This window comes from Lissotriton vulgaris, chromosome 2_1 (genome assembly GCF_964263255.1).
Source record: "Lissotriton vulgaris chromosome 2_1, aLisVul1.2, whole genome shotgun sequence".
Taxonomy (NCBI): Eukaryota; Metazoa; Chordata; class Amphibia; order Caudata; family Salamandridae; genus Lissotriton; species Lissotriton vulgaris.
In genome coordinates this window covers 1,673,727,993-1,673,751,564 of record NC_141687.1, presented here as the reverse complement: position 1 = coordinate 1,673,751,564, position 23,572 = coordinate 1,673,727,993, and the positions used below count along the sequence as shown (strand labels likewise).

The 23,572-nt window shown below is 44.9% G+C and overlaps 1 protein-coding gene across 2 annotated transcripts in view; it reads right to left on the bottom strand.

Moving 5' to 3' along the window:
• UBXN11 (UBX domain protein 11) overlaps positions 1–23,572 on the bottom strand; it is a 336,358-nt gene that overhangs the window by 108,012 nt on the left and 204,774 nt on the right. For both annotated transcript variants that reach the window (XM_086958912.1, XM_086958913.1), the window contains exon 9: positions 21,433–21,510. In XM_086958912.1, the coding sequence (XP_086815038.1) occupies positions 21,433–21,510 (78 nt within the window). The remainder of the gene's footprint in view (positions 1–21,432; positions 21,511–23,572) is intronic.

The window sequence follows — 23,572 nt, the reverse complement described above, 5'->3', positions numbered from 1 at the left end:
TGGAGTGGTATAGGCAGGTGGAGCGATTTGTGAAAGTCCAAAAATGTCTCCTGAAGGACCTGGATGGGTTCTTTGACATTGTAGTTCCTGTAGATTTATGGACTGATTGCAAGATAGCAATTGACTGGCCCAGTGAAGAGTATGAGAGAGACTCCAAAACCGGAGCTCCTTCCCTAGATGTAATGAGAAAGTATGACCAAGTCATACAATACTTAAAAGGAAAGGTGCCAGCAAAAGAAACTGATTGGACCCGAATAGATAGAACTACCCAGGACCTTAATGAAACTGTGCATTCCTATTATGAAAGACTATTGCAGGTATTCAAAACCTACAGTGGCATCGATAATATTGAAATGAAAGATATGACCCATTTCATTTATCGATTCGTGTTGGGTTTAAGACCGGAAATATCCCAGTGGATTAGAGATAATAAAATCTGTTGGCAGGGACAGCCCATAGATGAGGTTCTCAAGTACGCTAAGTACTGTGAGGATGAAATGGAGAACAAAAGGAAGGCCCTTAAGGAGAAGGTTATGTGGGCACAAGTAAAATTAGCTGAGCAACAAGAGAAACAGCTAAGTAAAATGAATAACAATACTCAAAACACTAACTCTGGGGGAGGAGGGAAGCCCTGAGTAAAGATGAGTAAAGAAGAGGCCAAAAAGAAGTTCCCCTGTCATGGGTGCGGTCAGAGAGGGCACTGGAGAGACGAGTGTCCACATTTGCAGGCTGGTAATGCCCCCATAAATGGTTTAAATCCACAGGTGCAGAAAGAGGGGCCACGAAAGAATCAGCAACAGGTAAATCCGCCTCCATTTCCTCGAGCTCCTAGACCTAATTACAAGAATCAGGCTCAACACAATGAGAGGGTTGAGGTGTGGGAAGGAGTGAATGAGAGAAATACAGCAACTTCACAATTCCTGTTAAATGATACATTCCTCTGTGATGAACCATACTGACGGGGCCTGAGGGGGGAGGAAGGGGAGTGCGTGCTTGGCGCCTCCTTACCGGTAGACCAGACAGGGCCATACATTGAAGAAAAGGTTGAAGGAAATGATGTCACCTTTCTGTTGGACACTGGTGCTACCCGTTCGACTGTGAGAACAGCGGACGTTCCAAACCTACCCCTCTCGGGAGAAGCTATCCAAGTAGTGGGCGTATCAAATCAGATAATTAGTACACCTGTAACTGAGCCAATGGAGATTTCTATAGGGAATTTCAAAGAAATGCACAGATTTGTTGTCTGTGATTCTAGCCCAGTGAATCTACTAGGACGTGATTTGTTGTGCAAAATGAACTGTACCATCTTTTGCACACCAAAAGGCGTCGAAATCCAGACCCCAGATGAAGATGGCCTGTACAAATTAATGTTGCTAAAGCCCGATGCAGCAGTTACAGCTCTGACCATTCACGACTTACCTGAAGAACTCCAACAAAAGGTGATACCAGAGGTGTAGGATTTCACTGGGAGAGATGTAGGATTGATGGCAAATGTAGACCCAGTTAAAATAGCCATTAAACCCAATGCTACCTACCCGAAAACTAGACAGTATAAAATGAGTGCAGAAGTGAAAGCTGGAGTTGCATTCGAAATAAACAGATTACTGGAGGCAAACATAATACAGGAAGTAATGAGCAGTCCTTGTAATTCACCCATAATTGGAATTAAAAAGCCTAGCGGAAAGTACAGGGTAGTGCAGGACCTGCGAAAGGTGAACCAGATTGTTGTACCTTGTTGTCCCATTGTGCCAAACCCTGCAGTGATCCTGTATCAGATCCCATGGAATGCGGAATGGTTCACGGTCATTGATTTGCGCAATGCGTTTTTTTCCATCCCATTGCACCCAGACAGCAAATTTCTTTTCTCATTTGAGTTTGACAGTCATGTCTATGTCTGGAATCGTGTCCCCCAGGGGTACACAGAAAGCCCCTCGATATTTAATCAAATTCTAAAAAGATGCCTTGAATCCTTAGTCCTGCCAAAGGAGTCCCTTTTGGTTCAGTACATAGACGACCTTTTGGTGGCGTCAAAAAGTCAATGCGACTGAGTTACTGATACCATTGCCCTGCTGAATCATTTGGGTAAAGGAGGACATAAAGTATCGCCTGACAAATTGCAGTTTTGTAAAAATTCAGTGAAATATTTGGGGCACCAGATAGAAAAAGGTATCAGAAGGGTTACTTCAAAAAGAATTGGAATAATTCGAGATATGGAGTTACCTAGAACCCAGAAAGAAGTCAGAATGTTCTTAGGAGTTGTGGGCTACTGCAGACAGTGGATTGTGGGATTTGCTGTTCTGGCCAAACCATTGATAAAAATGATCAACAAAGGAGTAGACGATCCAGTTAGCTGGGATGACGAAAGCATGACAGCCTGGATAAAATTATGAAATTGTCTGTGCTCTGTTCCTGCATTGGGAATGGCTGATTACTCCAAGAACTTTGAATTATTCTGTGATACACGAGACAATTGTGCACTCTCAGTCCTAACACAAGAACATGGTCTGACTAGACGTCCAGTGGCCTACTTTTCAGCCACTCTGGACCCAGTGGCTGCTGGGTTACCCGGGTGTCTGAAAGCAGTGGCTGCTACTTGCCCGAGTCTGGAACAGAGTGAAAACATTGTAATGGGACATCCTGTAACGGTTTATGTTCCCCATTCAGTTGTGATTTTGTTAACCCGAACCAAGACCCAGTATCTCACACCTAGTCGGCTGACTAAGTATGAGAGAATTCTTATTGGTGCAGAGAATGTGATAATTTCCCGATGCAACATTTTAAACCCTGCAACTTTGTTGCACCTCACCCAAAATGCAGAAGTGGAGGGCGAAATTGAGCATAATTACATTGACCTGACTGAGTTTAGCACCAAGCCACGACCCGATATAAAAGAAACGGCCCTTCCCATAGAGGACCTTGTGATGTTTGTGGATGGTTCCTGTTTGAGACATGAGGATGGCAGGTTGAGTGCTGCCTATGCTGTAGTCACACTGGAAACGACCCTAGAGGCATCCTATTTAAGTGAAATAAAATCTGCCCAAGTAGCCGAGCTAATCGCATTGGCCAGAGCTTGCAAGCAAGGGAAAAATAAGAGAGTAACCGTATATACTGACAGTCAATATGGTTACGGGGTTGTTCATGACTTCGGCCAGCTATGGTTGCAAAGAGAATTCATGACTTCCTCAGGTACCCCTATCAGAAATGGAAAAGTGGTACAAAACCTACTGGAAGCAATCCAGTTGCCCAAAGAATTGGCGGTAGTCAAATGTGCTGCTCACAAGTCTGGTAATGACGATGTGACAGCCGGAAATAGATATGCTGACCAAATTGCCCAATATTGCGCCCGATACAAAATGTCCCTAAAAATCAAATTATGGGGAGGCGGAAACAGCTGCCAACTTATGGTGTTTGAGAATGTATCTACTTGGAGGGAACTGAAAGAGTTGCAGCAAGCAGCAGAGGAGGGGGAAAAACAAAGATGGGAGACTGAGGAATGTCAGCTCAGGGAAAGAGATGGCGTTATGGTTGATAAGACGGGTGTGCCTGTGTTACCAGATAGCATGGCTACCCCAATGGCCAGGATGATACATGGAGACACCCATATTGGGAGGGATGCAATGTGCCGGATGTTCCACCAAGTGTTCTATAACTCAAAATTCAGGAACATTGCGGAAATGCTTTGCCAGAGGTGCTTAGTGTGTCAGCAGTTCAACGCAGGGAAAAGGACTGTAGTAGAGCAAAGTACAATTGGAAGGGCAGTAGGTCCCTTTGTCAGACTGCAGGCAGACTTTATTCAGTTGCCCATGTGTAAAGGATATAGATATGTCCTGGTAATAGTTTGCCTATTCTCGAGGTGGGTGGAAGCCTACCCAGCAAAGAAAAATGATGCCCTTACTGTAGCCAAGTTGTTACTCAGGGAACTAATACCTAGGTATGGTTTTCCAGAGACAATTGAAACAGACAGAGGTGGGCACTTTGCCAACGATGTTTTAAAAGAGCTCTATACAGCTTTCAAGGTTGAACCTAAACTACACTGTGCCTATCGTCCAGAGGCTTCTGGAATAGTCGAACAAGTGAATGGCACTATAAAATCAAGATTGGCAAAGATGTGAAATTCTACCAAATTGAACTGGATAGAAGCTTTACCCCTTGTCTTGATGGGATTGAGAAGCATTCCAAATCGAAAGACAGGCCTAAGCCCCCATGAAGTACTAATGAGAAGAGTGATGCGACAGGCATGGGTACCTGGACACAAACTGCTGAGTATTTCTGATGATTTGGTGCTAGAATACTGCAGGCAGCTGGGTGACCAAGTGCGTTCTATCTCTCACCAGATTGGGGAGGCTGCTGTCGAATGGCCAACCACTCCAGCCCATAAATTGAAACTTGGGGATTGGGTTGTGCTGAAGAAGCATACCCGGAAGAGTTGCCTTGGACCAAAGTGGGGAAAACCGAGGCAGGTGATCCTTGTCACTACCACTGCTGTGAAGTGTGCTGGCGTGCCAAAGTGGATTCATGCCAGCCATACCAAGAAGGTGACCGAAGAAGAGGCGGCTGAGGCTGAAGGTAGTGCAGCTGAGGAGACTCCAGAAGAAGGTCTGGATCTAGCTGATGTAATACTACCGAGCACCAGTCAAGACGAATGGTTCCCAGCAGACGACCTGATTCTTGATCCAATAAGAACCAGAAAGTATTCCTACCTAGATAGAGAGTGGGATAGTGAGGATGAGACAGGGCTAGAAGAAGAAGGTCAGGTTATCGAGATTCACGTCAGACCTGATCAGGAAATAGGTCAAGTAGGGACAGACCAAGTCATCGACACTCCTCCGAAGACTCCAGAGACCGAAAAGGGACAGATAGTAATTAAAGCTGAAGTTCATGCGGAAGAAAATCAAGGGTTCGAAGTGCATGAACAGGAACAGATAGACATAGACGAACGTGTTCAGGAAGCAGAGTCCAAACCAGTTGAAAACCAAAGTCAAATACAAAATATACCTGAACAAGGCCAGCTTAGAAACCATGTATGAAGAGGTGAGCAACCCAATGTACCCTTGCGGGCTTGGGCAGGAGAGTTAATAATAGATTGGGCCAGCAAGGGATTTTGTTTCTATGGTTAGGAACCAGTAAGTGCGGGACTTAATTGATTATGTACTCACACTGTTCATCAATTGTAACTGGAAAGCTGAATTATCACTATAGATCAATAATGTTACCACACTAACATTATATGAAAGCAAACAGTAATAATACAAAAACTAGGTGATTATAGTCAAAAATATCTTTTGTAGTTTTATTATCAAAAAAGAATTTATCTCTTGTGCATAACGGGGGGTACAAAAAATGCAAGTAAGATATACTAAAGCAGTGTTGTTCTTTCACATGGTATATCAAAACAAGTCTAAACTGCTAATAAATAATGACTTTGACTTCAGCAAAAAATAACACGAAAATCAATAGTACTGGGTTAATCAACAGCAGAATTAAGACAATGTTGTCGACGTTTCGGTCTTTTTTATGAATTCATAAGACCATCTTCAGGACAAAGGTTTAAAAGCATTAGATTGGAGACCCTTTGTAGCCAACTTATTGTAGGCTGCCTTGTAAGGCGGGAGAAATGGTGTCGCAAGCAGTTTGAATTCGACAATTCTAGGCGACAATGCTTTAGGAAAAGAGCGATTGTTCTTTTATATGTACAGTGATGTGGGCTTGTCTGTTGTACCAAATTTTTATTCTCGCGTTTTGGGGTTTGTAAATGTCACGGCAAAACGTCTTTTCGCTCGGTCGGCGGGGAGTAGTGCTTCCCTCGGTCAATTGTGGCAGCGTCAACAATTGAAAACAGCGGATACGTCCGACCGAAACGTCGACAACATTGTCTTAATTCTGCTGTTGATCAACCCAGTACTATTGATTTTCGTGTTATTTTTTGCTGAAGTCAAAGTCATTATTTATTAGCAGTTTAGACTTGTTTTGATATACCATGTGAAAGAACAACACTGCTTTAGTATATCTTACTTGCATTTTTTGTACCCCCCGCAATGCACAAGAGATAAATTCTTTTTTGATAATAAAACTACAAAAGATATTTTTGACTATAATCACCTGGTTTTTGTATTATTACTGTTTTCTTTCATATAATGTTAGTGTGGTAACATTATTGATCTATAGTGATAATTCAGCTTTCCAGTTACAATTGATGAACAGTGTGAGTACATAATCAATTAAGTCCCGCACTTACTGGTTCCTAACCATAGAAACAAAATCCCTTGCTGGCCCAATCTATTATTAGCTTAGAAACCAGGCAGAAGAAACTGAAGAAAGACCTGGAACTAGTCAGACAGGAAGGGAAAATGACACTGCCAAAACAATAGTGCCACAACAGAACGAAAATAAAAGAGCTCGTGAAGAGGGCCCAACTACAGTAATAACTAAAAGGCTCAAGAAGAAAAGTGAACCCAGATACATAAAAAGACTGAAATTAAGATTGAAAACAGTAGAAGAGAAAATAGAAGACCGGAAAAGGGCTGCTAGCGAAAGACAGAGAGCAGGAACTCAGCAAAACAGACGCAGTACGAGAGTAAAAAGACTAAATAAAAACTATCGGAGTCCTGAATGGACCTATTTGGTGTTGGAAGAGATTGATGATCCTGAAGTGAGTGACAGAAGCGATCAGGATTCGATCGAGGATCTGAGCCCTGAGGAAGAGGATCCAACCTGAAAGAGAAACTGCGTAAGCCTCTTGTGTTAAGAAACAAAGAGGGGTTGGTAAAGCCACCTGTAAGCCAAAATGTCTGATTCAAATGTGAATGGAAGACCTAGAGGGAATTGTTGTAAAACTTGCTGTAAAATATGCCTATGCAGCGTAGCAATAGTTATAGTAGTATGGATAGGACTAACAGTCTTTATACCTTTTATGATAAGTAAAGATACTAACCTGTACCCTACTAAATCCATGACGCCAGACACAGAAGTTGTACATACCGAAGAAACACCACGAAGGGTAGAAAAACGTGACAATTCAGTCAGCCTGAGACAAACACGACCTGACTTAGAAGCACCAGATGAGGAAGGACTACATTTTCACAAGATGAGAAACAGATCACATTTGAATGTCTTTGCAAATCTTTTAGTGCATTACATAAAAGCTATGGAAATAGAAGATTGTTATGTCTGTATGAAGCTACCTACTTCAGTAGCTGAAGGTGTGACCTATCACCATTTACCCCTGACCTATGGAATTTCCTGCAGTATATTAGCAAGCTTGTTTTATAGGAGCACATTACAATACTACTATTCGAACACTGACGTGATTTTTTCTGAACTGCCTATTCGGGGAAACCTGAACATTGTGCATGTTAAAAGTGAAGTGACTCGCTACATGGGAGAATACTTTCTGACTATAGGTGACATAGATTTAAATGAAGCTCGCATAGATAATTTGACGTGTTCATTACATGAACAAGAGAAAATGTTTTTGAAAATGGCAGAAAAGAGAAGGGAGAGTTTCCAAAGAAAGGCCAATGATAAGAGACAGAAAACTCCTAAATGGGCTGAGAACATTGAGAGCACCTCAAATGGCGAAGAAAATCCTGCGCTGTTGCTGGATTTTGAACGGAAAGGGAAACTCTGTCTTCATAGAGAAAAGACTAGTTATTATAACAATGTATTCATCGGTTCCAGTGAATGCGAACATAATTACAAGGTAATTGGAGGTTGGGGTTTCAAAAATGGGTCAGAACCTGTGTTTCCCGGAATTTATTATATATGTGGAAACAAGGCTTATTTCAAATTACCGGATCACTGGTATGGAAGCTGCTATTTTGGCATTGTCTTCCCGAAAATATACCATGTGAACAACGCCGCTGGAAGCAATGAAAATACTAATGGTTTAGTACGTAGTAGACGTGAAAGTGTAGGAGAAATTATAGGTGATATATTTAGTGCACTGATACCTGGAGTGGGAGTGGTTCTGAATACTCACCGTATTTGCAAATTATCTACAGTAGTGGATCGGTTATCAACTGACACTGCTGCTGGATTTCTGCTGGTCAATACTGAAATGGTTGTGATCAGATCAATGGTTTTACAGAATCGCCTTGCTCTTGATACCTTACTGGCAAAAGAGGGCAGAGTCTGCAGGATGCTGAAGGCGCAACATTGTCGCACTTACATTCCTGATAAGAGTGTAGAAATTAAGAAATATGTAGAAAACATAACTAATTTGGAAAAAGAACTCAAACCACTGGAGGTTGATAGTGCCTGGAAGAGACTGACTGATGGTCTCTCCTCTGTAGGTAGTTGGTTTACTAACATAGGTCGCAGTCTTGTGGGGAAAATACTGATGCCAATAGCTGGAATAAGTCTGATTGTGTTCATTATAATAATTTGCTGCAAATGCCAAAAATGCAGAAAGAAGTATATTGTAAATAGGAGGGGAGTGAAACGAAATGTGGATGAGTTGGAGTTAGAGGAATTAAGAAATCAGATTTATAAGAAGGCCAAGAGTTTCCCTCCTAATAAGGATGCTGAGAAGAAGGTCAACAACAAATTTATTGAGATCGAGATGAGTGATATGTAAGAAAGAAGTTGGCATCTGTTTCCATTAATAGTGATGATAGTAAATATCATCAAAGAGGGGATTGATGGAGCAAGGATTCGCACGTAAAGCGACTTGCTCTCTTTCATGAACCTCGTTAACTTGTAATCGTATTAATCAATCCTGTTTGTCATTAATATTTCACTTTTTCCAGTACACGCGGGTGTCCCAGAGACGCTTGCCTATGTGTCTACTAATCTTAATCACGCTTGCATACTACAGAATGGCCGCTTCGCAGAAATCCAGTCTGCGCATGCGTCGGTCATACCCATGTGATGTGACGCACTTGCAGTTTGGAGGGATATGTCGCTCATTCGCATTGTAGCTAAAAATGGCCGCTTGTCTCTAAACACGCTTTCTGCTTGCTCATGCCGCTTTGCATTTCTATCTATTTCTGCTTAACTCTTAACCGCTATAGTTATTATAAAGTAAGGGGTGCAGTGTAGGTTATCATGGTATACAGTGTATTCATTTTTTCCTGTGTTTCTAATTTGTTTTCGTTTGCTTTCCATGTACCGCGTATCTGGGGCCTGGGAGTGGGGAGCAGCGCCATCTTTGAAACCCATCACGACCCCGTCATGTGATGAGGGAGAAGTCAACCTGCGCAGAAGCAATACCCCGCCAGCTGGCTGCTGAGGCTGGGATGCTCATGAGAACTGAACTGTGACCTGACCAGGGGAGCCGAGCTGTACCTGAAATCGAAACATATTGATACATTACTGTGTGCTCTATTGTCCTCTTCTACACGTATGCCTGGGAACAGGAATGTAAGGGGTGGATACTTGAAAATACATATTAATTATGGGAACCCAGAATTTTTGGTGGTGACAATGACCTAACCACCTCTCCTGACCAATCGTAAGCTGGGACCCTGTTACTTGCAACATTTGTGGGTGATCTAGGGACCCGAAAAGAGTATAACTAGCCTAGTTTAGTTAGAGAAAATTTGTCTGACTTGTCCGAATAGCTGACTTGTCACCGACCCCACGACTCTATAGGTGATTGATACAGAGAGCTGCGGAGCCCTCTGTCCGAATTTTCCACAAACTCCAAGGGGTGGAATTAGTCTTAAGTACTGGCGGAGCACTTTGCTGGGAGATTCGAGAACCCAATCGGGGTTATTGGCGGATTCCGTGCAGTGAGGGGGTAGCGCAGGCGTTGCATCCGAAGCTGCAGGTGTTGGTCGTGCCCTTTGGTGAGCCCAGTCCTGACCCAAAGACCTGAGGGGTATCCTGTCCTGATTTTCCGTGAGCTGTACCTGCTCACCTTCTGGCATCCTAAATCCTTGAGGGTCCTTGTCCTCGTCCCTTCTGAGCTGACCCGTGGCCAGGGTTAGTCCTCATTCCTGTCATAGGTAAATATATACATGTGGGTGTCCGTCTTTCTATCCACCTTCCTCCTATTCTTCCAATAAAGCCTCTATGCCCATGATATTCTTCCTGTTTCTCTCTAATGTCGCATTGCAAACTGTTTATTAGTATGTTCCATTTTTCCCCTTCCTGTAGGGCATATTGAAACAGTTTTTGCTTAAATAGTGTGATGAACATTATTGATGTTTAGGATCTAAGTTTAGGTTAATATATAGACTAAGATTAGGGTTTGAATGACTTATAGGTTTTTAGGAATTCACTGACTAATGTGTTTTAAGCTTACCTTCCCAAGTATAAGCCTGAAACTGAATAGCATGTTCCCTGTTACCCTTACCCAGTAGATTTTCCACTCGCACTCAAATGGTGCTTGCCCTTATCCATGGTTATATTATTGTGGTAATCCTGATCATTGATGTTCTGATTTGCATCAGTCTTATTCTCTTGTCTCTTTGAATTTTACTTTCTATATATAAAAATCCTTAAAACCCTTCAGGTGTCTATGGTCATTGAAGACTTACAAAGTGTTATTACATGAATAGAATAAATGTTTAGATTTATCTTGTCACTTGTCCTCTACTAGCTCCTGATCCGTCAGGAAGGATAAGTACCTGTGGTAAGTCAGGTGCCATGGCAATAGTGTTAAAGAAGACACATATAAAGTACTGATAGTGGTGTGTAAACTCGCCCGACTCACAAATTAGTGTCTTAATCACGTCATGGGCCCAAGTGCGTGAAAATCTGGTAAACTCAGAGCCGGGTGATCTGCGCGCTCTATCACCTTCACCGTCGCCGAACACCTTCACTTCCAGATACACACCGACCCCAAGACCACTCTCAGAGGCACCCTCATCTACAGACCCCCGGGACCACGCACACAATTCAGCGAAGACATCACAGACTTCATCAGCCCGCACGCCCTCCCCTCCGCTGACTACATCCTCCTAGGGGACCTCAACTTCCAGCTGGAGAACAACAAGGACAGCAACACCACCACCCTGCTCGACAACCTCGCCAACCTCGGTCTCAAGCAACTGGTGAACACCCCCACCCACTATGCCGGCCACACGCTTGACCCAGTCTTCTCCTCCAGCAAGTACATTTCCTTCATCCACTCCACCGGACTTCATTGGACTGACCACAGCTGCGTCCACTTCAGCTTCAGAAGAACCACGACCCACCACCACCCGCAACAGGTTCTTCGCAGGAACAGGAACAAGATCACCGCCGACCAGCTCACCACCTCCCTCAGCCAGAACCCTCCCGCCAGCGCAACGGACCCCAACGAAGCAGCCAGCAACCTCACACAGCGGATCACCAACTGCGCAGATGACCTTGCACCACTGAAGACCCCTCCCAGCAGACACTGCAGCAAGAAAGCCTCTTGGTTCACCGACGAACTTAAGAACTCCAAGAAGTACTGCTGCACGGTCGAGAAAGCCTGGCGCAACGACCAGACCACAGACAACATGACTGCCCTCAAGCACGCCACCCGCAAACACCACCAGCTGATCCGCACCACCAAGCAGACAGTATTCAAAGACCGACTGGACAACAACGCCCACAACAGCAAGGAACTCTTCAGCATCGTCAAAGAGCTCTCCAACCCCAGCGCCGAAAACAACAACATCACTCCCTCGCAAGACCTCTGCGACTCACTCGCCTCGTTCTTCCACCGCAAGATTGCCGAAATAAACAACAGCTTCGGCGCACCAACCACGCACCCAACCACCACCCTCTGCGCCTGGACCCCAGTCAGCACCGAAGTCACCACCCGCACGATGAACACCATCCACTCCGGATCCCCAACCGATCCCTGCCCCCACCACGTCTTCAACAAGGCCGACTCCATCATCACACCCCAACTCCGGGACATCATCAACGCCTCCTTCAACACCGCCACCTTCCCGGAAAGCTGGAAGCATGCCGAGCTCAGCGCCTCCCTGAAGAAACCAACAGCGGACCCCACCGACCTCAAGAACTTCCGTCCCATCTCGCTCCTCCCTTTTCCTGCCAAAGTCCTCGAGAAGACCGTCAACAGACAGCTTGCCGCCTTCCTCGAGACGAACGGATCCCTCGACCACTTGCAGTCCGGCTTCCGAGCCAACCACAGCACCGAGATCTCCCTCATCGCAGCCACTGACGGCATCAGATCCCTGCTCGACAACGGGGAAACAGCGGCCCTCATCCTCCTGGACCTCTCCGCAGCGTTCTACACTGTCTGCCACCGCACCCTAGTACAGCACCTCAGCAACATTGGAATCCAAGAGAAGGCACTGGAGTGGATCATCTCGTTCCTCGCCGGAAGAACCCAGAGAGTCCGCCTCCCCCCGTTCAGATCCGAGGCCACCAAAGTCATCTGTGGCGTACCACAGGGATCATCGCTCAGCCCCACCCTCTTCAACTTCTACATGAGCCCCCTCGCAGCCATCGCACGTCAACACAACCTCAACATCATCTCCTAAGCCAGTGACACCCAGCTGATCCTCTCCCTCACCAACGACCCAGCCACCACCAGAACCAGCCTACACGAAGGGATGAAAGACGTCGCCGAGTGGATGAAGAACAGCTGCCTGAAACTGAACTCAGACAAGACGGAAGTCCTTATCCTGGGGTCATCGCCATCTGCCTGGGACGACTCCTGGTGGCCCCGTGCCCTGGGCACCACTCCCAAGCCAACGGACCACGCACGTAACCTGGGCTTCATCCTGGACTCCTCCCTCTCGATGACCGGACAAGTCAACGCAGTCTCATCATCGTGCTTCAACACCCTGCGCATGCTTCGAGAGATCTTCCGATGGATCCCCACCGAAACCAGGAAGACGGTCACTCAGGCACTCGTCACCAGCCGACTGGACTACGGAAACACCCTCTATGCCGGAACCACAGCCAAACTTCAGAAAAGACTACAACACATCTAGAACGCCTCTGCACGACTCGTCCTGGACATCCCCCGACACAGCCATATCTCCGGCCACCTGAGAGACCTGCACTAGCTCCCCGTCAGCAAGAGGATCACGTTCAGACTCCTCATCCACGCACACAAGGCTCTCCACGACCTGGGCCCCAAGTACCTCAACAACCGCCTGACCTTCTACACGCCCACCCGCCAGTTACGGTCGACCAACCTCGCCCTCGCCGCCGTTCCACGCATCCGCAGAGCCACCACCGGAGGAAGTTCCTTCTCCTACCTGGCAGCCAAGACATGGAACTCCCTCCCCATCCACCTTCGGCTAATCCAGGACCACCTCTCTTTCAGGAAGCAACTCAAGACCTGGCTTTTCGAGCAGTAACAGACCCCTCTCCCTCAGCGCCTTGAGACCCTCCGGGTGAGTAGCGCGCTGTACAAATGTGAGTGATTGATTAATTGATTGATGAAATCTAAGTAAATGACTATAACATATAAATCTATGAATCCCAATAAACAAAAATATAATAGAGGTGATAGAAATAAATAGACTGTACCTCAAGAGAACAGATGCCTCAGGACCGCTTGACCCACTGCAGCATCTGCTTTCCATTCAATCTAGCCAGTAGTGCTTGGTGAACATATGCACGTTAGACCATGTTGCCACTCTACAAATGTCTGGAAGTGATACCACGGCAAAAAGGGCTGTAGAGGCTGCCATCTTCTTTGTGGAGTGCGCAGATAGAGGTTTTCCAGCTTTGCTATGGCAGAAAACAATTGCAGAGGAGATCCAACGTGCAATACTGCTCCTTGAAAGGGCAGGCCTTTCCTTGGCGAAGTAAAGGAAACAAAGAGCTGATTCGATTTTTTGAAAGTCTTTGTTCTATGGATGTAGAACCTGATGCATTGCTTTACATCCAAAGAGTGCAATGCTCTTTAGGCAGCGGTTGAAGGATTTCCAAAGTAATCAGTGAGCACTACCGGCTCATTTAAGTGAAAAGAGGTTGGAACTTTAGGAATAAAGCAAGGGTTTGTTCTCAATAATAGTTTGTCTTGCTTGAATTAAAGAAAGGGTGCAGCCACAGTGAAAGCCTGAATCTCAATGATTCTTCTAGCCGATGTGTGGGCCAAAAAGCTTTCCATGAAACATATTTTAAGTCAGCTTTGTGTATCGGCTCGAAAGGGCTATGTGTAACTCCCACGGGACTGCCTGGCGCTTCAAGGGTGGAAAACTCTAAAAAGGCCTTTCATAAACTCTTTAACAATTCTTGTTGACTACAGGAAGAGTTCTCCTGGTTTTCTGCGAAACCTGGAAATTGCAGCCAAGTGAACTTTGATTGATGAATGAGCTAATTTTGACTAAGCTAAATGAAGTAGGTAAGGTAAAACTTGTTCCGGGGTCAAGAGGAAAGGATGTATGTCCTTTTCTATGCACCATTGTCAGAATCTCTTCCATTTTGCAGTGTATGACCTATTAATGGAAGAAGCTCTGGTCCGCTGAAGGATGGACCTGCAATCGGGAGCGATGTCTAAATCTGTGAATTCATAGTCGTGAGGTTCCAAGCCGATAAACTTAGAGATTTTATCTCAGCATGAACGATCTGACCGTTGTTCATGAACAGCAGGTGTGGCACTGGAGGAAAGAGAATGTGAGGAGATATCGAGCACAGGATAAGCTCTGTGAACTAAAACTGCCTCAGCCATGCCGGAGCTATGAGAATGAGATGACATGGTTCTTTCTTCATCTTGCCTAACACTCTTGGGATGAGAGGAAATGGCGGGAAAGTGTAGGCGAACATCCCCGTCCATTGCATCTGCAGAGCGTGACTTTGCCTGAGAATATCTGCTGGTGAACATTTTGCACTTCTTGTTGCTTGCTGTCGGAAAGAGATCCAGTTTTGGAGTACCCCACAGTTTGAAGATTTGTCGTAGCTGCTCCCAGTCTAACTCCCATTTGTGACATTGGGAATTGGTTCTGCTTAGAGAATCTGCCCAATTGTTGTCCACGCCCGAAAGGTGCTCTATTTGCAACGTTATTTTGTGCTGAATTAGCCACTTCCAAATTTCCTAGGTCTGTTCTGACAATGTGAAAGACCCGGTGCCCCCTTCTTTGCCAGATAGCACACCGTTGTGGTATTGTCTGTTCTTACCAGAACAGAGGATCCCTGGCTTATTGGGAGAAATGCCTGAAGTCCCAGAAAAACTGCCCTAAATTCCAAGAGATTCATGTGCAATAGCGTTTCTTGAACCAACGATTTTCCGTGGATTTGCAATTACTGGAGATGTGCTCCCCAACCATCCATTGAGGCATCGGTGGTCATAATAAAACAAGGCTGTGCTGCTTGAAACGAGAGGCCTGGAGAGATATTGCCTTCTATATCCCACCATGACAGAGCCTGCTTAATTGTCTGAGAGAGATGATGGCCTCGAATGAGCTGTGCGCCTGAATCCACTGCATGTCTGACTGCACTTGGAGAGGCCTCATGTGCAGCTGACAATTTGGAATCAAAGGAATGCATGATGACCGCATCCCCAGTAAAGACTTGAACACTCTCACAGAAGTGGACTCTCTTACGCATAGGAGGGCGCCTTATTTTGAGCTTCCGTTCTGAAGTGAGAAACGCCCTGATTGACTTGGTGTTCAGTAATGCCCTGAGAAAAATACGCTTCTGGCTTGGAATCAAGTGAGACTTCTCTACGTTGAGTTCCAGTCCTAGACACTCTAATAGCCTTTGACCAACTTGTGTAGATTTTCTGGTAGAGTGTAATGTGGTCCCTTTAGCCAGCCAATTGTCCAGGTAGGGGTAAACCTGGTGTCCCTGCTTTCTCAAAAATGCTGCAACCGGAGCCATACATTTTGTGAAAACTCTGGAAGCTGAGCGAAGGCCGAAGGGCAGAACCTTGAACTGGTATTGATCACCAGCTAACTCGAACCTCAGAAATTGGCGATGCTTCACATGAATGGTGATGTGAAAATATGCGTCCAAGAGATCGAGGGACGCTAGAAAATCTCCCTTGTTTATTAATAAGAGAATCTCTTGTAGGGACAACATTCTGAATTATTGTTTCTTGATGTATTTGTTCAGCTGTCTGAGGTCCATGACCTGTCTTAATTTCCCGCATTTTTACCATATGAGGAAGAAAATAGAATAAAAGCCCTTTCCGTGTTGGCTGAAAGGCACCTTTTCTATTGCCCCTTTCTTTAGCGAGGTTGAGATTTCTTGCTTTAACAACAGAAGATGATGATGATGCATTCTCTTTGGGGACGGATTTCGAGGAGGCTTGTGGACACATTCTAGGGTGTGGCCCAGTTGGATAATGTCCAGTGCCTATTTGTCCTTTGTAATTGCTTACCATTGGCTTAGAAATGGAGTGAGCTGATGGGACTGCAGAGGTTGAAGACAAAATGAGGTGGCTGGCGGGAGACAAACGTCACTGTCGTCTAGAGGAATCCTGTGGTTTTCCTCGTCCCGAGAGCTTGCATCTAGCTGATTGCTGATTGTACAACACATTGTAAGTACGAAACTGCTGTTGTTGTTGTCCTCCATATTGTGGTCTGTAACTTTGTTTGGTATATGGCTGGAATCTGTAAGACTGATAGGACGATCTTTGTTGGAACTGACCTTGACCTCTACCTCCACGAAAGGACGAAAAACACCTTTGTTGCAACTGCCTAAGGAACGTCAGGTTTCAGAATCCTTTTTTATACTCTGTAGCTCTTACTCTAAGTGCTTCCAAAACAGATTTTCCCCATTGAAGGGCGTGTCCAAAACCTTTGATTGTACTTCAGGGTGGAAGGACGTTGCCCTAAGCCAGCCCTGTCTACAAAGAACAGGCACCTGCCATTTGTCTGAAAGCAATCCAAGACAAATCCATTGCTGAGTCAATCACTTCCAAAGAAGCCCCAAGCACCTTCCTGCGGGAGGTCTTTCGTTTCTTTCCTTTTATCTTTGGGAAGGTGTTCGAGAAGAGGAGCAAGATCTGACCATAACCGCCGGTCGTACCTCCCCAAAATCGTTAAAGCATTGGAGGCCGTGATAGAAGTAGCGCCATATTGGCGAAACATCTGCTGATGCAGTCAAGCCGCTTGCCTTCCCTGTCTGAAGGCAACGAGCAAGGAGATTACGGATTCCTGGAGCGCCTCTCCGCAGCTTCCAATATTACCGAATCCGGACGAGAATGACCAATTAAACATGCAGGAGCAGAATCGGGTGCTTTATATTTTTTCTCCATCCTCGGCAATACAGCAGGAACTGAGGTTGGATTCTTCATAATCTTCAAACCTTCACTCCAAATGTAATCCACAATAGGTATTGATCAAACCGATTTCTTTAGCCGTATCCTTCAAATCATAAAGAAAGCATTCGGTTAGTACCACAGGCAAAGGCATCTTCTAGGGTCTCTTTCTAGTAATGCATGGAAGCCCCAAATATCCCCCGAGGGGAAGTGGCTGGAGGAGGAGAAGGTGACAGCGAAGATGGAGCTACATAATCATCCCATTCCTGACCAACTAGGTCCGGATCCTGAATGAGCTCACCCTCCTCGGGCTGATAGTCTGCTTCACTCTCTATGTAGTCATCTTGAATTGTAATGCATTATGGAGCCTTTCTCTCTACCTGAGCAATAGACGGTGGAGTAACCACTGGTGATGGCAGAGTAGTATGAATACACAGACCGCCGGTTGTCAACGGAACCAGAGCGTGAGAGTCCAGAAATATTTTTTAATAGTCATTGAGCATGTGCCTAAGGTCAGTTACCAGGAAGATTGGCACCTGCATGGAATCTCTTCGAACCTCCTGATCCTCTTCGTAAGCTTCATATGGATAGTGCTCTTGGAAAGAGTCGTAACGTTGGGCCAGAGAACGACCCGTGAAGGAGTAATCCCCGTCCATATACTCTGACGTATTCTGCCCCTGTGTCTCCTCCTCCTCATCAGTGTCCTGGCATTTAACTCTGAGCTGTGAGGGGCTGTAAGCGGGACCAAACAGACTTTCATCCCCGGATTCCTACGTTTTCAGAAGGTGAGAGGGAGGCAAAGGTGATATCTTGGATAAAGATGTCAAACCTGGAGACTTTGGGACAAACTGGAGACCTTTAGTGTCCTGTCTTCGATCCGTCGTTGATGGAAGATGCCTGAAAGTGATCGACATTGCAGAGAGGGTGACTTAAACACTGTCGTCGACGGAGCGCCCGTGTACAGGCCGTAGTCGCCGTCATCTACATTGTTCCCGTCGATGAAGTCATAGACATAATCATCGACGTAGTGTTCGTCGGAGCCGCCGATGATGCCGTTGATGAGGAAATTGTCGTCATCGTATTCGTCGACGATGCCATCGCCACAGCCGTCGACGATGCAGTTGTCGCCATAGAAGCCAGGGATTTGGTAGAAGTCTTTGACACCAGGTCGTCAACTGTGCTTTTTTGTCGACGAAGCCTGTTTTAGAGGTGTGCCAGGTAGAGAAGCAGTACAGAATTTCTTCAGACCCGAATCTTTTTGCTTAAGGGCTGCTTTATCAGCAGTAGAGGATTTTTCTGCCTTCAATCTCTTAGAATCAGCCTTTAAAGAGGTAGAGCCCTCATTTTTACACTTCCTCTCAGCTGAGGATAGCCCAGGACTCTCTTCAACATCCGATCCAGAGTCCGATTTAGATTCTTTCTTCTGGAGCCATAATAATATTCTGGCCTCTCTATCCTTTAGAGTTTTGGCTGAAAAGGTTCTGCAGTATTTACAGGCATTCTATATGTTTGGGGTAAAGACAATAAAGACAGTCCTTGTGGGGATCTTCAGAAAAGAGCTGTTGTGAATGTATCTAGGACCCTAATTAAGACATTCCCGATTTACTCCCTTATGTGGTTATAACAAATCATATCCTTATAAAGGCATAAGAATCATATCCATATTAAGTCATAGCCAATGCAGTCCAAATACGGCAAGGCTACTCCCATAGACTCCTACAAAGCACAACGCTTTCTTAAACAAACCAAGCCTCCAGCAGCCCGGGAATTCCCCCTGCTTCTGTTTTGATTTGTCCTAGAACTCCTGGAGTTCTGAAAGAACTGCCAGTTCTTAGTGACGTCTTATGTCCAACCTTACGTCAAACTCGGCACCTTCCAGGTATAAATATACCAACATCTGCCTTACGCAGCACACAATGATTTGGAGCAGATCGACTATCTACTTGCCCGATGCCCTGCTGATGCGAGTGCCGAAGGAAGCCGACCTTCCCTGCTGACGCACTGAGAGAGACGCTGTCTTTTCTCCTGCCGAGAAATCCAGCTCCAGTGTTTCCCTGACACTCTTGAGGGTTTCTGGGAGATCGAGTCCTGAGAGAGAGATACAAGACCTCCTTCATTCTATACCCAAGGTACGGAGCTGATTAGACCCTTAGAGAATTCTTGATTCATATTCTTGGCAAAAAACTGTAACTCATCTACTCCTTCCCACGTACTAGGCTTAGGTTAGGTACACCGGGGTAGGCGTATCTTAGAAACACCAGTTGAGTACGTTTAGTCGTTATTTTATCATTATATGTATTTTATCCATTTTAAGTATCTTATGGCTTAGAAACCATATAAATGCTTTTACAGTATTATTTCATAATACTCCTTTTACTGTACGCACTTTACTTTATGACAAGTATTGCAATTGTGGCAATTCATTCCTCTTGCATGAGAAAGAAGACTGCTCAATAAATAACCCTTTAATTGAAAACGCCCGTCTCTCTATTTCTCTGCACTTCTGGTGAAACAAAGCATGCACGATTGACTGAGTGAAATAGGTATCTATTGTTTCCGCGACTCTGGAGATATTCCTTATTTCAAGGGGAACAAAGTAGTCATGTTATATGGTTGTCAGAAGCTAATCCCTTCTTGTCTATTCAGGAAAGCTAACACCTTCTTGTTTACTCGAGAAAGTTTCTAGTGACCTCTGAGCTAGCTGGCACACACAATTAAGTCTAACATATTCAATAGAGACCTAGTCGACCTAAGTCTTACGTCTAAACTATCGTTTATGTTATTCCAATGCGTAGAGCCTATTGGGAATATAGGAACTACACTACAGAGCCTTGCCTTTCCACAAAATCTACAGGGTCTAAAAAACCGCTTCTTAGAACCCTCTGACATTTTTGAAGAAAAAAGGTAGAAAGACCGTACCTTGAGGTGAATTCAAGCAGGGTGAAAAGTTCACTCAATGACAAATGTCAATGTCAATGTCATACGTTCTTATATAGCGCACATATCACCGTGAGGTCTCCTGGCGCTCAGAGCAGAGCTCAGGGAGAATCGCCTGCACTCGACACGTGGTTAGAAATATGAGGTCTGGTGGCTCTGCTGGGAAGTTGCGTTCTAGGGCTTGTCTCTGATTGGTCAAAGTTTGGGCCCACATAAAGATGCTGACGAATATTACCATTTTCCTTTCCCTTTGGTGGTTTCTAATGTACTCTATGGTACTACTTTTCTAACTACCGCGAGAGTCCCACCATGACAACGGAGAAGATACAAGCATGTGAATCTATCAAAGATTCAATACTGGAGAATTCAAGCTGTTTTCATCTTTGCAGATGCAGCCAACTCTTCCTGTGTTTCTGTAATTGACAGATTCAGGACTCACTCAGAGGTTCCTGCTTCCACCCACATCCTGCCTGCAAGAGCCCTCAGCTTAGTGCCACAGCCTCAAGCACTCAACCTAGACAAGGATTGCTACACAGAGGAGGGTGGCAGAGACAGAGAGGTGGAAGATGGAGGATAGGACAGAAATATGGAGGAAGATAAGTGAGTGACAGGGTCCAGGTGAAGATGGTTGGAGGCAAGAAAGAGGTAGAGTCAGAGCAGGGAATGATAGGGGGCAAGTAAGAAGTAGCACAGGAAACTGGTCGGACCAACGTGGGAGGCAGTGGTTGGGCAAGTGAAGAGAGTCACAGCATGAAGATAACACAGCCGTCAACTGGCCCAATGCCAATGTTTTAAAAGCCAATCCTGGCTTTTAAAACAAGATTAATCATGCTGGGACTTGTATCTCACTTTCCCCATTATATAAGTAAATGTATGAATGAGGTTTGAGGGACAGGGTATGGTGTAAAGCATGCGAGATGTGGAAAATGTAGGTCGTCTTGAAAAGGATGATAAGAGACTGGTGGGAAAGTGAGAGCAAGATTTTAGGAAGGCCAAATAAGGCATGTGGAATTGAAAAGGCAGGGTTGGTAGTTGAGTGAATGGTGGTAGGTGAGATGAGAGGCCATGTTACTGATGTGGCAGTGGTAAGCCGCTGAGAAATGAAGGTCACAACTTGGAGATGAGGGTGGGAGTTAGAGGCTGGTTAGAAGAGGATGCCAGGACCTTAGAAGAGTGTAAGACTGCAGGTGAGAGGTGTATGTATGGTCTTGTGGTGGGTGAAAGAATGCTAAGGAGAGACTGGAGCAATGGTTTATAATGACAGTAAGTGGAGAGGATGGTGGCAGGTGAAGGCTGGTGGAAGAAAGATGGATGCCACGGTTTATGAAGGTTGACAGGTCAAAGATGGGCACCTGGGCTTCGTGACGTAAGAGTAAGCGCGTTAATCTTACCTGAAATGGAATTCCGTCAGGGTAGCGGGCCTGCAGCTCCGATGGGAAGTAGCCATCCATGATGTCCTGAAGACAGCGCTATAGTAAAACAAGAGAGGTGTTAAGTGCAGTTATCTATTCACCTCTGAAGTCATCCCCAATGTGCAGCACTACAAATACATGGACTACACTCCTGCAGCACCCCCAGATTCAACTGGACCACAACTCAGACCAAGTGGTCTGCACCACTCCTGCAACATCCCATCATTTCACTTCACCACAATCCCCACAGACAATGCTATTTTATCACCCCCTATGTTGCTCTTCTGCAGCATCCTCACAGGCTGCACTTGAATAAGATCCCCAGATGACACAGCTACGCCACCATCAATACAGATAGCACTGCACTACCAAGCCATTTACTACACTCCTGCAACATCCTCATGAAACTCAGAAAGTACACTTCATTTACACCAATATTCTTGTGGTATCCACAAACTGCACCACACCAGTCCTCTGTAGTATCCCTATTGAGTGTACTCCACCCCTTCCACAGCATCCCTTAAAACTATACTGCCTTCTCCATAGGCTGACATACTGTTGCATTCTCACAGATTACACCACACCTCTCTTCCTGTAGCATCACTACACAAATAAACATTCATTACCGGAGTGTAGATGGTGTGTGACATATTGATTGATATGGCGATGTAAGGTGTAGGGGTTTATGTATGATTGGTGGTTTGAATTTAGGAAGGAACAAGTTGTAGCTTGGTTGAAAGGAAAATGAGGGGATAATTAAAGATGTATGATGTTCTATTTGATAATTTGAAGCTGTTTTTGGATTGGCATTGATGTGGGTAATTGTCCTAACATGGAGAACTGGAGTTGCATTTGTAGGTGTGAGTTGTTCTGTAGTGGCTTAATGTGTATGAAACCTGGATGGAAAGAGTAGCGCGTATTTTAGGGATGGGGGTAAGCCATCAAGTGGGAGGTTCGGAGTATTGGTTATTTTTTATGTACTGTAGGTCAATGCAGGCTTATTTGGAGCTATGAGTGGTGGGAGGTCATTGGGTTATAACCATGGATTGAGTAATGTATTTTCTGATAAAGCTTAGTTAGGAGTAATACTTTGAGTCTGGTATAGGGTGTGATTGGGGAATGGGTTTCTTAAGTTTCAAAAGACGAGTTTATTGACTACAAATGAATAAACATCAATATATCAAGTATTTCAACATCAAAAAGTTACATAGAGAACAATATCAGTAGAAGCAATAGGCTGGATTAGAAAAGCATATTATGATTTAAAAAAGGGCAAGACATAAAGCATTAACAGGCATAGGGCGAAAACAGTCATAACTAGTAAAAAATGTCAAATATGGAAAATCACAATATTACGGAGTCAAGGGGGCTGAGCAACTTCATAGGCGTAGGGAATGGGAGCAAAGGATTTTTTTGCACTTTCATTTAAGAATTGTGTGATGGGAGACTGTACTTGTAAACGTTTCTTGGCAAGGAACATAGGAAATACAAAGGTGGTATCTAATCTATGGTTATGGCAAATAGAGTATCGCTATTGGGATGTTAGCCATTAGTGGAGAAGAATATAGAATGAAGGGTGAGCATTTGTGTAGAATAAAATGATTAGATTTTCTCATTTGTATAGAGCTAGGTGAACAGTATAGTGGAGGACCCTTTTAACCTAGTAAGAGGGGATATGCTGACTTAAAGATTTTCTTTTCTGACAGTGGGAATTGCGCGGATGATTGAGGGTTATTATTATTTTTTGAACAGGTATTTGGGGATGGACTGTGGTTTCCTAAATCTAACTCCTTCCACCCTCCCTCTTGTAGTCACAACCCCACTCAGCCACACTAAATTAAACATTACTGGCACTCTTGTTGCCCATCTCTTTAAATACATTTATTTTCTCACATCCACACCTTCCTCCTCACTCTGCTCTCCAACTATCTCCACATAATTTCTTAATTCTCCTGTATCCTTTCCATCCCCAACAATTTACACACTAGAATTTTATTTGTCCCCCAGGTCCACTCTTTTTGCACCCTCTGCTCCTCCTTCCCTAATCCTGTAAAATTATTTCATAAAAAGTTTGAATTTGATCCAGGAATTCCTTACCTTTGAGTCCTCAATCTAAACC